Consider the following 13,263-nt stretch of genomic DNA (forward strand, 5'->3'; position numbering starts at 1 on the left):
GTGGTGTGAACCGGCCCTGAGTCCTGGAGCCCAGTGCCGAAAAAAGCTCCGGCACTCTGCTCCACTAACTTGCCTGATAGGGGGATACTAATGTGGGTAACAGATGATTGCCCCAAATGTCTTGCAAGGTGCCCAGGGATCCCAGATACTACGATTGTCCCCCTCAATAGCAGCCAGTTTCTCTTTGAAGAAGGGGGGCAAGTTGTCAAAGAAGAATACTTGCAGTTTCTAGAGGGTTATAGGAGGATGCTGCACAGTATATGCTAGGGGGCACTTTGGGAGGGGAGAGAATTTGTGCTAGAAGGGGGGTTTAATAAAAAATCTTCCCCCCCAGCACAAGTTCTCTCCCCTCCCAAAGTGCCCCCTAGCACATACAGCATCCTCTTACCCCCCCCCCCCCAAATCACTACAAGTATTCTTTTTTAACAACTTACCCCCCTTCCCCTCTTCTTTGTGTCTCCTTCCCCTGCAAGTGTCATATATATTGCATTCAGATTAAGTACAAACCTTAAATCAGCAGGGGACATGTAAAGCTGTGTCCATTCCCCTCCCCCTCCTCTTCCTGTCTGTGTTCAGGAAAACATCCGAGCCGAGGAGGAGGGAGAGGGGATTCACTGCGTGTGTTACTGTGAGGCAGGGGGAGGGGAAGAGGGAGAGATGGGGCTTCCATACAGAGAGAAGTCGCAGTGTGTGGGACCCGAAATTCCCTGCACAAGCTGCAAGCAGGTGACTGGAGCCAAGTGCCAGTAGTGAGTACCAGCTGTGCTTGCGGTCACGTCACCTTCCTTGCCACCGCTACATCAGGCCCCAAAACAGAAGTCTTTCCTGCTGTCCTGGAGCCACTAATATATATTGTTATTACCAAATCTGGACTCTGTGTGCTTACTGCCTACGCCACCACACTGCACCCAGCTCACACTCGCACTCTCTAAATGTGTGCTAGTGAGTCACAATATGTAACATATAGTATATAAAGCCATTTCTAAATAGTAAACAGTGACAATGATTCTGGATAATAACAATAGTACTATAACAACTTACCGTCTGCATTTTCTTCTTCATCTCAATGTTAGCACTTTTGTAGGCCTTTGATATAGCATTGAGGTAATATATAGCCAGACTAAAGAAAACAACATTTAAAAGATTAAAAAAATATGAATGAATAGGTTGTATTTAATTTGCTGTAGTTGGCATTGAATATCACATGTTCTTCACTAAAGTCGGTCACACTGACTTATATGTAAAAAAAAAAAAAAAAAGTACCCACTTGAATAAATCCAATAAGTGAAGACATTCTTTGCAATAAATATATTGTATTAGCAGATTTTTCTTTATCGTCAGGTCACATATTAACAAGTATAAATACAATGTAAAATTATGAAAATAATACATTTTAAATGTTTTGGATGGTTTATTAACGTACGGTTTCTGTTTATTAAATACATTTTGAGCATAAAGATTATTCCCATTTTTACACTTGGATATAATGATAACCATATGTTATAGATATGTGTATACTTTTTAAATGCACTTGTTCAAATGCTTACACCAATAGGATAACTGCTGCTATGACTATTCCTGGATTAGATGCATAACCAAGTACTGTTGTCATAAAAGGTGGAAAATCCTTTTGGATGGTTTCCTGTAGAACATCATACATCCTGTTTTTGCCACTTGAAAGACAATAGAAACAGTGCACATATTAAAGTAACTTCTTATACATTTTTTTCAAAATGAAACACATGGTAATAAATAAATTAAATAAAGTCATTTTTTTGTAATATATATATATATATATATATATATACATAAAAAAAGTTCTCATTTCTCTGTAGATCACTTTAAAAGCCTGTCTATCTAAAGAATTCTGAAGGTAGTATAAATAACTGTCAAAATAATTAAAGGGGGGCTGGAGGAGGTGTTATGTTCAGAGCAGAGGAGCTGGGAAAATTAGGAATGGTTATTTATAGGTATGTTAAGAGCACTAAAAAGAAAATGGTGTGACTTCTGAATTTTGTGTATATACAGCTAGGAACCCAAGAACACAATTAGGTTGATTTGCTAAAACTAGAAAGTGCAAAATCTGGAGCAGCTGTGCATGGTAGCCAATCAGCTTCTTAAAACCCTGGAAGCTGATTGGTTTCTATGCAGAGCTGCACCAGATTTTGCACTCTACGGCTTTAGTAAATCAAACCCAATGTTCCATTTTTGTGTTCACTGCTAATCTCATCATCCTCCATGTAGAGGAGATGAGCTAGAGCAGACATGTTTAAAGTCCAGCCTGGATAACAATCATAGCTAATGTATACAGTGGAGGACTTAGAGTAGCCACCCACAGGTGCAGGAAGTATATTATTTGTGGGATTACTCAGTAAAAACAAAGGAAAGAAAACCAATGCAGGCACCTCATCTATGAACTGGTAAGCAAAGCAGCAATATATTACATTTTTGTTTTAGAGTTTAGCCTGCATCCCCACTATTGTGCTTTGACTGTATGAGCACATGAGAGCAGCATCTTAATTATTGCTCATAGTCTCTATCATAATATGTCTTTCCACTACTCTTGGGGTGCATCAATAACTGTATTTGTAAATATGCCTAGGTAGGCAGATTTTCATTTTCTCTCTATAAAAAGCAGATTTTTTTTAAGTTCTTGGGTATGACATAAAAAAACACTGTGAAGTGGTTGTAATCATCCACTGTAATTACTGAAAAGTTCCCACACTTATTTTTATAGAGTTAAAAAGGGTGGAAACCTTTTGAAAACCCCTATCTATCTGTCTATCTATCTATCTATCTATCTATCTATCTATCTATCTATCTATCTATCTATCTATCTATCTATCTATCTATCTATCTATCTATCTATCTATCTATCTATCTATCTATCTATCTATCTATCTATCTATCTATCTATCTATCAATTTATTCTTAACATGTTTTGTTACCTAAAAGGTCCACAGTCAAAGGATGGCGTTATGGTCATTATTGTGTATGCCACAGGCAGCAGACTCATGAATAGGATAAGTAGAAGAAGAGCCATGTAGAAATTGTTTGATTTTGAAACTTTGAAAAAACGTTCTTGTGGGACATTGCTACTCATTACTCCCCAGCACTGTAAGTACATTGAAGAGAAGAGACGTAGTACATTCACAACTATCAGTCCAGGTGCATAAAACACGCCCATCCTGTAGAGAATAAATAATGCGATAGTTAACAACAAATAATTTATAATTTACATAGTTAGTCAGGTTGAAAAAAGACATAAGTCCATCTACACTGCTCACAAAAAAATAAAGGAACACTGAAAACACATCAGATCTCACCAGGAGGAACCCAGGACCCACTGCACCAACGTAGGGTCTGGCAATGGGTCCAATAATTTCATCCTGATACCTAATGGCAGTCAGGGTGCCACTGTCTAGCCTGTAGAGGTCTATGCGTCCCTCCATGGATATGCCTCCCCAGATCATCACTGACCCACACCCAAACCGGTCATGCTAAACGATGTTACAGGCAGCAAAACGTGCTCCACGGCTTCTCCAGACCCTTTCACGTCTGTCACATGTGCTCAGGGTAAACCTGCTCTCATCTGTAAAAAAGCACAGGGTGCCAGTGGTAGACTTGTTAATTCTGGTGTTCAATGGCAAATACCAATCGCACTCCATGGTGCAGGGCAGTAAGCACAGGGCCCACTATAGGATGTCGGGCTCTCAGGCCACCCTCATGAGGTCTGGTTCTGATTGTTTAGTCAGAGACATTCACACCAGTGGCCTGTTTGAGGTAATTTAAGGCTCTGTTCCCCCTTGCACAAAAGAGCAGATACCAGTCCTGCTGATGGGTTAAGGACCTTTTACGGACCTGTCCAGAGTAACTGCCTGTCTCCTGGAATCTCCTACATGCTCTTGAGACTGTGCTGGGTTACACAGCCAACCTTCTAGTAATGGTACGTATTGATGTACCATCCTGGAGGAGTTGGACTGCCTGTGCAACCTCTATAAGGTCCAGGTATCGCCTCATGCTACCAGAAGACTTAAAGGTGGGAAGACAATGTAATAGAGCAGCATGAAATGCCAGCAGAATGCTTGGATGTATAGGGAGAGGTATAAGCAGTAGAAAGAGAGAAGTGCTTATGCCACTGTACAGAACACTGGTGAGACCTCACTTGGAGTATTGTGCGCAGTACTGGAGGTCATATCTCCAGAAGGATATAGATACTCTAGAGAGAGTTCAGAGAAGAGCTACTAAACTCGTACATGGATTGCAGGAAAAAACTTACCAGGAAAGGTTAAAGGACCTTAACATGTATAGCTTGGAAGAAAGAAGAGACAGAGGGGATATGATAGAAACTTTTAAATACATAAAGGGAATCAACTCGGTAAAGGAGGAGAGCATATTTAAAAGAAAAACTAGCACAAGAGGACACAGTTTTAAATTAGAGGGGCAAAGGTTTAAAAGTAATATGAGGAAGTATTACTTTACTGAGAGAGTAGTGGATGCATGGAATAACCTTCCTGCAGAAGTGGTAGCTGCAAATACAGTAAAGGAGTTTAAGCATGCATGGGATAGGCATAAGGCTATCCTTCATATAAGATGGGGCCAGGGACTATTCATAGGATTCAGATATATTGGGCAGACTAGATGGGCCAAATGGTTCTTATCTGCAGACACATTCTATGTTTCTATGTTTAAGTAGTGACACTGACCCTAGCCATATGCAAAACTAGTGAAAAACAGTCAGAAAAGATGAGTAGGGAAAAAAATGTCTTTGGCCTCCACCTGTAAAACCATTCCTGTTTTGGAGGTAATCTCATCATTGCCCATTTAGTGCACCTGCTGAAGAAGCTCTTTAAGTAGCGTAACGTGTACAGGTGGAAGGAGCCGCTATTCAGGACGTTTTTTTTTTTTTTTTCATGTATGCATCAGCTGGGAGAGCTGATGATATGCTTGTGTATCACAATGTTATGTGAGTATTTTTATCCCTGTGTATAGTTTTAATAAATTATTTTAAGCAGAGAGCACTAGGGTTTTTCCTTATTGTTTTTTGGCCATACATGAATGATTGAGATTCCTAGAAGAGTCCAGTCTTGTCCAGGACCATCTTGTGAAGAAGCACTCCAGTGGTATCCAGAGAGACATATTACCAGGCGATTGTGACTCTGTAGTGGGGTCATTGCTTGGAGGTAAGCAGACATGCCAGCTAGAGGCACTGGATTATATGTTATTTTTGAACACTTTTTAGAATCGCACGACGGTGGAATTTTATATTTTTCTAGTGCACCTGTTGTTAATTTCTTTCACACCAAAGCAGCTTAAACTGATTAACAACCCCCTCTGCTACTTAACTGACCAGATCAATATCACAGGAGTTTAATTGAATTGATTCTATACTCTGATTAAAAAGTGTTACTTTATTTTTTTAGCAGTGTAGTTTAACTAATAATAAAAAAAAAAAAACATACAATCCCTTATACACAACAGTTGATCCAGAGGAAGGTGAAAAACCCCAGCAAAGCATTATCCAATTTGCTACAGCAGGGGATAAAATTCCTTCCTGATCCCCTGAGAGGCAATCAGATATTCCCTGGATCAACTTTGCCTATGAATGTTAGTATCCAGTTATGTTATATGCATTTAGGAAATAACCCAGGCCTTTTTAAAGCAATCCACTGAGCTGGCCAGAACCACCTCTTGAGGGAGTCTATTCCACATTTCACAGCTCTTACAGTGAAGAAACCTTTCTGTATTTGGAGATTAATTCTCTGGTCCTCTAGAGTGCCCCCTTGTCTTTATTTTTTAAAAGCAATGGCAGCATCTATATTTCTATCTACTGAAAAGTAATTCAAATGTTATTGCTTTAAAGCATATGAAAATTGAAAGAGCAGCAAAGCAAAATGTGCAAACACTGTAGCTGCTGACTTTTAATATACAGACACTCACCTATCCCAGGATCCAGCGTTATGCTCACCGAGCCATCCCTTTCCTCCGAGTTCTGTGCCACAGCCAGATACCCACTGCACATGTGCGAGCTGAGTATTGTGAATGTTCCTGCAGTCTTCTGGGAGCTGTGACATGTCCCAGAAGACTGCATGGAGGGAGAGAACTTCTGCTTGGATCACCTAGGTGTCAAATCCAGGTACCCCCCCCCCCCCCCAAAAAAAAAAAAAGAAAAAAGGGCCATTTAGGGAGGAGGAGGGGGGAGGCTTTAAAGCGGAACTTCCCCTTTTGGGTGGAGCTCCACCTTAAGAGGAAGCATCACAGCTGCAATATTTTGGATTGAAGCAATAGAATAATGTAAAATGTCATTGGTAAAATTGGACTGTGTTAATCTCCCGGAAAAACAGTCAACTTAGTATTATGACTCATTCAAACAGGCAATTTAGCCTGTCCTTCATGCAGAGCCAATAGCAGATGCATGTGCATCCACCTCAGAGCTGGGTGCAGGCATCCCATAGAAGTGGATGCACATGCAGCAGCTGCACAGACACAATCACATGTCAAAGTTTGACATGTGGGCAGGAGCAGATGGAAGTATCCAAATGCAGAACCTTTGCATTTGGATCTTTGCACATGCTCATGCCCATATGTTAAACTTTGACATGTGATTGTGTCATTGCAGCTGTTGCATGTCCATTCACTTCTATGAGCTGTCTACATGCAGCTCCCAGGTGGATGCACGCACATTTGCCAGCAGCTCTGCATGGATGACAGGTGTAAGGCCCGTACACAGGATCAGAAAATCATGCAAAAAATATTGCTTTCGAAGTGATCGAACAATATTGATTATAGTATCTAATTGATGTGCGATTCTATCAAAACAGGGAACAAGCAAATTGATTTAGACACAATTGATAATTTATGATTGTATCTTCCAAACATCGATCAAAATTCTCTTCATTGTGTGTGGCATGTTGATTAATTGGATTGCCAACTGTAGAGTATATTGATTATTCCTATAGAATAATTGAAAAATAATTTGATCATTTATCTAAGCATGCATAGCCACCATTATATATAAATATGTCTCTTCAGCCATTTCTCCTGGAACCATTGTTGCACGTAGATACATATTTTTTATCATTAAATGAATAATTATAAAATTTAGGCTGTCAATAATGCTGAATGATCTAGCATGATCTGTGTTCTTCTACATGCTGTGATCTATTTTTCATGTGCTTGATAGCCTGTATTTACCAGTCAAGTAAAGTACCTAAATACATCTGGGGCACTAGGTGTAATGCAAAAATGCATCTATTGCCCGTATCCAAAGAACTACTACTATAAAGAATCAGCAGTGGTTTTCTGGACACATAACTTTCAATTATCTTACCATATCATGCCTTGATTGAAAATAAGGCCAAGAACATTTTCACTTACAGGAAATTCTGAATAGGATGGCTGTAAAAGAAACAAGAGGGTGATCTGTATTTAGAAATATAGTGTATATTTTTGTATTTTACATGGTGCCTAATTATGCTACAGAAATCCAAAGTATAACCTTATTAGAACCGGAAGAACAGACAAATGCTATTAATGTATACCATACATGTAACTTAGACTAAAGAGTCTTTATAAAGGCAAGATTGCTGCTGGGCAATGTAACAAGAATAATTCATGGCAATTAACATGTACCTAAATACCATAAACAATAGGACACTCTAACAATTTGCAACTGAAGACGTGTAAACCTGTCTTTGCCGCTAAGGTAAGCTCGGTGGTAACTGTGGCTTTTACACACATTCTCAACAGTTCCACTTTACAAGCTATTTACTTTACAAGCCAACTGTCAACTTCCTCCTGGAAGTGATTTATAGCCACCTGATCATTTCCACAAGCACCAGAACACACCTTCCTCCCATCCCCAGCTATGTGCACACGGCATGAGAGATGTCACTAGGTAGGGCTAGGGGAGCTCAGCGAACATGTGTTAGCTGATTCTCCCTCTGGGGAACTAACCAGGAAGCAATATAATAGACGATGGATTTACAACATTTGATATTTTCTTTAAAGACTTGTTAAATGTTTGTGTGTTGTGTTGTGTGTGTTTATTTATTATAGTATTTTATATGAATGGGTAGAGATATTACTACTGTAGGAGTGCCTTTTACACATTCAAGTAGGGGTAGACAGATACCTTGGGACCCTATATAAGTGGACTTCCAAATTCTAATAACCCCCCTCCCCTCGCACACCCATATCCACTAGGTTAGGGTTATGGGAAGAGGCCTTTGTCCTCATCAACTTGGAGGCCCTCCATGTTAGGAGCATGTGACCTGGAATGGTTCAGGAACTGAAAAGGGCATGACTGCAGCCCCCCCCCCCCATGCTGGAGTGCCAGGTTGCATGCTTACAGTAGGGCGTGGTAGGGATTATGGAGATTTTTTATATAGCAAAAGTGACAGGGTTTTTTACAGCTAGTTTGTTTTTTCTTTTTTAAAGGAATAGTGCATTTTTAATGTTTCACTTTAAGCAATATTAAATCACTGCTCCCTTCAAAACGATATATTTTTTTTTTTAGTTCCATGAGAATTTTATTGAAAAAACTAACATATACAAGATATTACAGTACAGTGAGATATAATAAGTTTCAGAAGTCCAAAAGGCAAATACGGTGACAAAGGTCATATTTTGGGTTGAGCGAACACGGACTGTATTATTCGTGTTCGTACCGAATAATTGGATTTTTTTTACCCGAACACGCACCCGAAAACTTTACTGTATGTTCGGGTAAAAATCCGTGTTCGGTCATTTTATTTCCGGGTTTTGTATGCATTGGCGTGCTTTTCATGGCGGGCTTTCAACAGCCAATCAACAAGCGTTTAACTGGTGTGCCTTAAGCCATCCCAGCCATGCCTACAAATGTATTAGTAGCTGTGATTGGCCATCTGAAGCATGTGACCAAGTCTTTATAAGTTCGAGACGGAGCGCCGCTGCGTCATTCTGCTGTGTTAGTTCAGGGACAGAGCACACATCATACGTGCTGGCTGCTGATTAGGGACAGACAGGCAAAAACCATTTGTGTCCGGATAGAATTGAGGGACAGGTCGGAGTGTGTTAGGCAGGGCGAGATATAGGCATTTTAGGGCGAGGCTACTGATTTTTAGGGTCAGTATTCTACAATCGATATTGCTGTGTGGGGGGGGGGTTTGCAGTGACCGATCTTATGAATCCTGTTAGGGAGAGGCTGGAGATAGGCAGGTGTCAGTGGTCCACATCGATTTTGCTGTGTGTGGGGTGCAGTGAACACAATCTTTTTTGCCCACTGAGGAGGAGGGAGAAAAATCTTTTTCTATCAGTCACTGTGTGCAGCGTTTTCCCTTCAGTGCTGTGCTGTGCTGACTGTGATCATACACTGCTGTGTTCAGTATTCACATGTGCTATTATTGAGAGATTTCAAAAGTTATACAATTTTTTCTATCCCACTATTCAATATACACCCTTGGGTTAAAAAAATTAAATTGTGGCATAGTCTGTACTAATCTAGTTAAAAATTTAAAAAGGGGAATTTTTTTTTTCCCTCCATAGCCTGCAGCAGAGCTGGTCCACATCGATTTTGCGTGTGTGGGGTGCAGTGAAAACAATCTTTTTTGCCTACTGAGGAGGAGGGAGAAAAGTATTTTTCTATCATTCACTGTGTGCAGCATTTTTCCTTCAGTGCTGCTGTGCTGACTGTGATAATACACTGCTGTGTGTGTTCACATGTGCTATTATTGAGTGGTTTCAAAAATCATACACTTTTTTTCTATTCCACTATTCAATATACAGCCTTGGGTTAAAAAAATTAAATTGTGGCATAGTCTGTACTAATCTAGTTAAAAATTACACTTAAAAGGGGAATTTTTTTCCCTCCATAGCCTGCAGCAGAGCTGAATGATATAAGACACTGTTGTTCACATGTGCTATTGATAAATCACACCAATTTTATATCATATTTTCTATTCCGCTATTCAATAAAAACCTTTGGGTATAAACAATTAAATTGCGGGATAGTCTGTGTTGGTACGTGTGAGATACACCTTTCCAATTTTTGGGGTGCATCTCATACTTCTGAAGATTTGAGGGTGCTGCCTGTTCCGTACTCCTCCTACTCCTCATCCGGCCTTTAGGGGTACAAAAAATAGTAATTGGGGCCTAGTGTGGTTGTGTACGTGTGAGATACATACACTTTTTTTGATAATATTTTCTATTCCGCTATTCAATAAAAACCTTTGGGTATAAACAATTAAATTGCGGGATAGTCTGTGTTGGTACGTGTGAGATACACCTTTCCAATTTTTGGGGTTCATCTCATACTTCTGAAGATTTGAGGGTGCTGCCTGTTCCGTACTCCTCCCACTCCTCATCCTGCCTTTGGGGGTACAAAAAATAGTAATTGGGGCCTAGTCTGGTTGTATACGTGTGAGATACATACACTTTTTTTGATAATATTTTCTATTCCACTATTCAATAAAAACCTTTGGGTATAAACAATTAAATTGCGGGATAGTCTGTGTTGGTACGTGTGAGATACACCTTTCCAATTTTTGTGGTTCATCTCATACTTCTGAAGATTTGAGGGTGCTGCCTGTTCCTTACTCCTCCTACTCCTCATCCTGCCTTTAGGGGTACAAAAATAGTAATTGGGGCCTAGTCTGGTTGTGTACATGTGAGATACATACACTTTTTTTGATAATATTTTCTATTCTGCTATTCAATAAAAACCTTTGGGTATAAACAATTAAATTGCGGGATAGTCTGTGTTGGTACGTGTGAGATACACCTTTCCAATTTTTGGGGTTCATCTCATACTTCTGAAGATTTGAGGGTGCTGCCTGTTCCGTACTCCTCCTACTCCTCATCCTGCCTTTGGGGGTACAAAAAATAGTAATTGGGACCTAGTCTGGTTCTGTACGTGTGAGATACATACACCTTTTTTTGATAATATTTTCTATTCCACTATTCAATCAAAACCTTTGGGTATAAACAATTAAATTGCGGGATAGTCTGTTTTGGTACGTGTGAGATACACCTTTCCAATTTTTGGGGTTCATCTCATACTTCTGAAGATTTGAGGGTGCTGCCTGTTCCGTACTCCTCCTACTCTTCATCCTGCCTTTAGGGGTACAAAAAATCGTAATTGGGGCCTAGTGTGGTTGTGTACGTGTGAGATACATACACTTTTTTTGATAATATTTTGTATTCCGCTATTCAATAAAAACCTTTGGGTATAAACAATTAAATTGCGGGATAGTCTGTGTTGGTACGTGTGAGATACACCTTTCCAATTTTTGGGGTTCATCTCATACTTCTGAAGATTTGAGGGTGCTGCCTGTTCCGAACTCCTCCTACTCCTCATCCTGCCTTTGGGTGTAAAAAAAATAGTAATTGGGGACTAGTCTGGTTCTGTACGTGTGAGATACATACACTTTTTTTGATAATATTTTCTATTCCGCTATTTAATCTACACCTTTGGGTAAAAACAATTAAATTGCGGGATAGTCTGTGTCGGTACGTGTGAGATACATACACCTTTTGATATCATATTTTCTATTCCGCTATTTAATCAAAACCTTTGGGTATAAACAATTAAATTGCGGGATAGTCTGTGTCGGTACGTGTGAGATGCACCTTTCCAATTTTTGGGGCGCATCTCATACTGCCGAGGATTTGAGGGTGCTTCAGTCTGCCTCCTGCCTGTTCCGAACTCCTCCTACTCCTCATCCTGCCTTTAGGGTACAAAAAAATGTAATCGGGGCCTAGATTGTGTTTGTACGTGTGAGATACACCGTTTTGTAAAATTTGTCCTATTCCGCTATTCAATATACACCCTGTTTGAGTGTAAAAAATTAAATTGCGGGATAGTCTGTATCGGTACATGTGAGATACACCTTTTTAAATTTGTTTGGCGCATCTCCTTCTACCGCCGAGGATTGCAGGGCACTTCAGTTTGCCTCCTGTTCCCAACTCCTCCTACTCCTCTTCCTCATCCTGCCTTTAGGGTACAAAAAATTGTAATCGGGGCCTAGTTTGTACGTGTGAGATACACCGTTTTGTAAAATTTGTCCTATTCCGCTATTCAATATACACCCTGTTTGAGTGTAAAAAATTAAATTGCGGGATAGTCTGTATCGGTACATGTGAGATACACCTTTTTAAATTTGTTTGGCGCATCTCCTTCTACCGCCGAGGATTGCAGGGCGCTTCAGTTTGCCTCCTGTTCCCAACTCCTCCTACTCCTCTTCCTCATCCTGCCTTTAGGGTACAAAAAATTGTAATCGGGGCCTAGTCTGTGTTTGTACGTGTGAGATACACCGTATTATAACATTTTACCTATTCCGCTATTCAATATACACCCTTTTGGGGTAAAAAACATTAAATTGCGGCATAGTTTGCATATTTGACTGTGAGATACACCCGTGCGATACTGTTGTTGTTTTGTTCCGCTATTCAATAAACACCTTACTAGGGCAAGATCATAAATTACAGAAATATGAGGAGACCGTCAAATAGGGGCCGTGGCCTGGGTTGTGGTGCTGCTGGTAGAGCTCCTGTTGCAAGGAGAGGACGTGGTCGATCTGTGCCAGCTACACGCACAAGTGAAACACCTTCCTCAAGTGTGAGTAGGCGACAGAACCTGCAGCAGTATTTGGTAGGGCATAATGCGCCTCTAGACGTGATGAGGCCTGAAGAAGTACAGGCGATAGTAGATTGGGTTGCTGACAGTGCCTCCAGTTCCTTCACATTGTCTCCCACCCAGTCTACTGCAGAAAGGTCAGAGTTGGCACCTGCAGCCAATGTCCAACTGTCTTTCACCTCACCCCCTTGGAAATCAGGCAAGCAGTCTGAGCCCCAAGCCATACAGCAGTCTCTTCTTCTTTTTGATGACTCTGTCAGCAGGGTTTCCCAGGGCCATCCACCTAGCCCTGCCCCAGAAGTGGAAGAGATTGAGTGCAGCGATGCCCAACCACTTATTTCTCAAGATGAGTACATGCAAGGACCATCGCAGCACGTCTCCGATGATGACGAAACGCAGGTGCCAACTGCTGCGGCGTTCAGAATTGTGGAGAACGACAAGGAGGGCAGGGGTGAAGACTGGGTGGAAGATGATGTGGAGGACGATGAGGTCCTCGACCCCACATGGAATGAAGGTCATGCAGGTGACCTGAGTAGTTTGGAGGAAGAGGCGGTGGTCGCACAGAGCAACCAGCACAGCAGAAGAGGGAGCAGGGTGCAGAAGTGGAGCGGCCGTGCCCTAGACACTACGCCTGCTACTGCCCAATGCAG

The 13,263-nt window shown here is 40.9% G+C and overlaps 1 protein-coding gene across 1 annotated transcript in view; it reads right to left on the reverse strand.

The window, feature by feature from the left end:
• The window catches only part of LOC309544384 (transmembrane channel-like protein 2-B), a gene marked incomplete at both ends in the record, with an annotated part of 202,500 nt that overhangs the window by 25,557 nt on the left and 163,680 nt on the right, over positions 1-13,263 (reverse strand). The window contains 4 exons of the mRNA XM_082243297.1: positions 1,042-1,120; positions 1,548-1,673; positions 2,949-3,188; positions 7,331-7,398. Of these exons, the coding sequence (XP_082099423.1) occupies positions 1,042-1,120; positions 1,548-1,673; positions 2,949-3,188; positions 7,331-7,398 (513 nt within the window). The remainder of the gene's footprint in view (positions 1-1,041; positions 1,121-1,547; positions 1,674-2,948; positions 3,189-7,330; positions 7,399-13,263) is intronic.

The sequence above is a fragment of the Pelophylax lessonae genome, assembly GCF_965119305.1.
Source record: "Pelophylax lessonae genome assembly, chromosome: 1".
Lineage (NCBI taxonomy): Eukaryota > Metazoa > Chordata > Amphibia > Anura > Ranidae > Pelophylax > Pelophylax lessonae.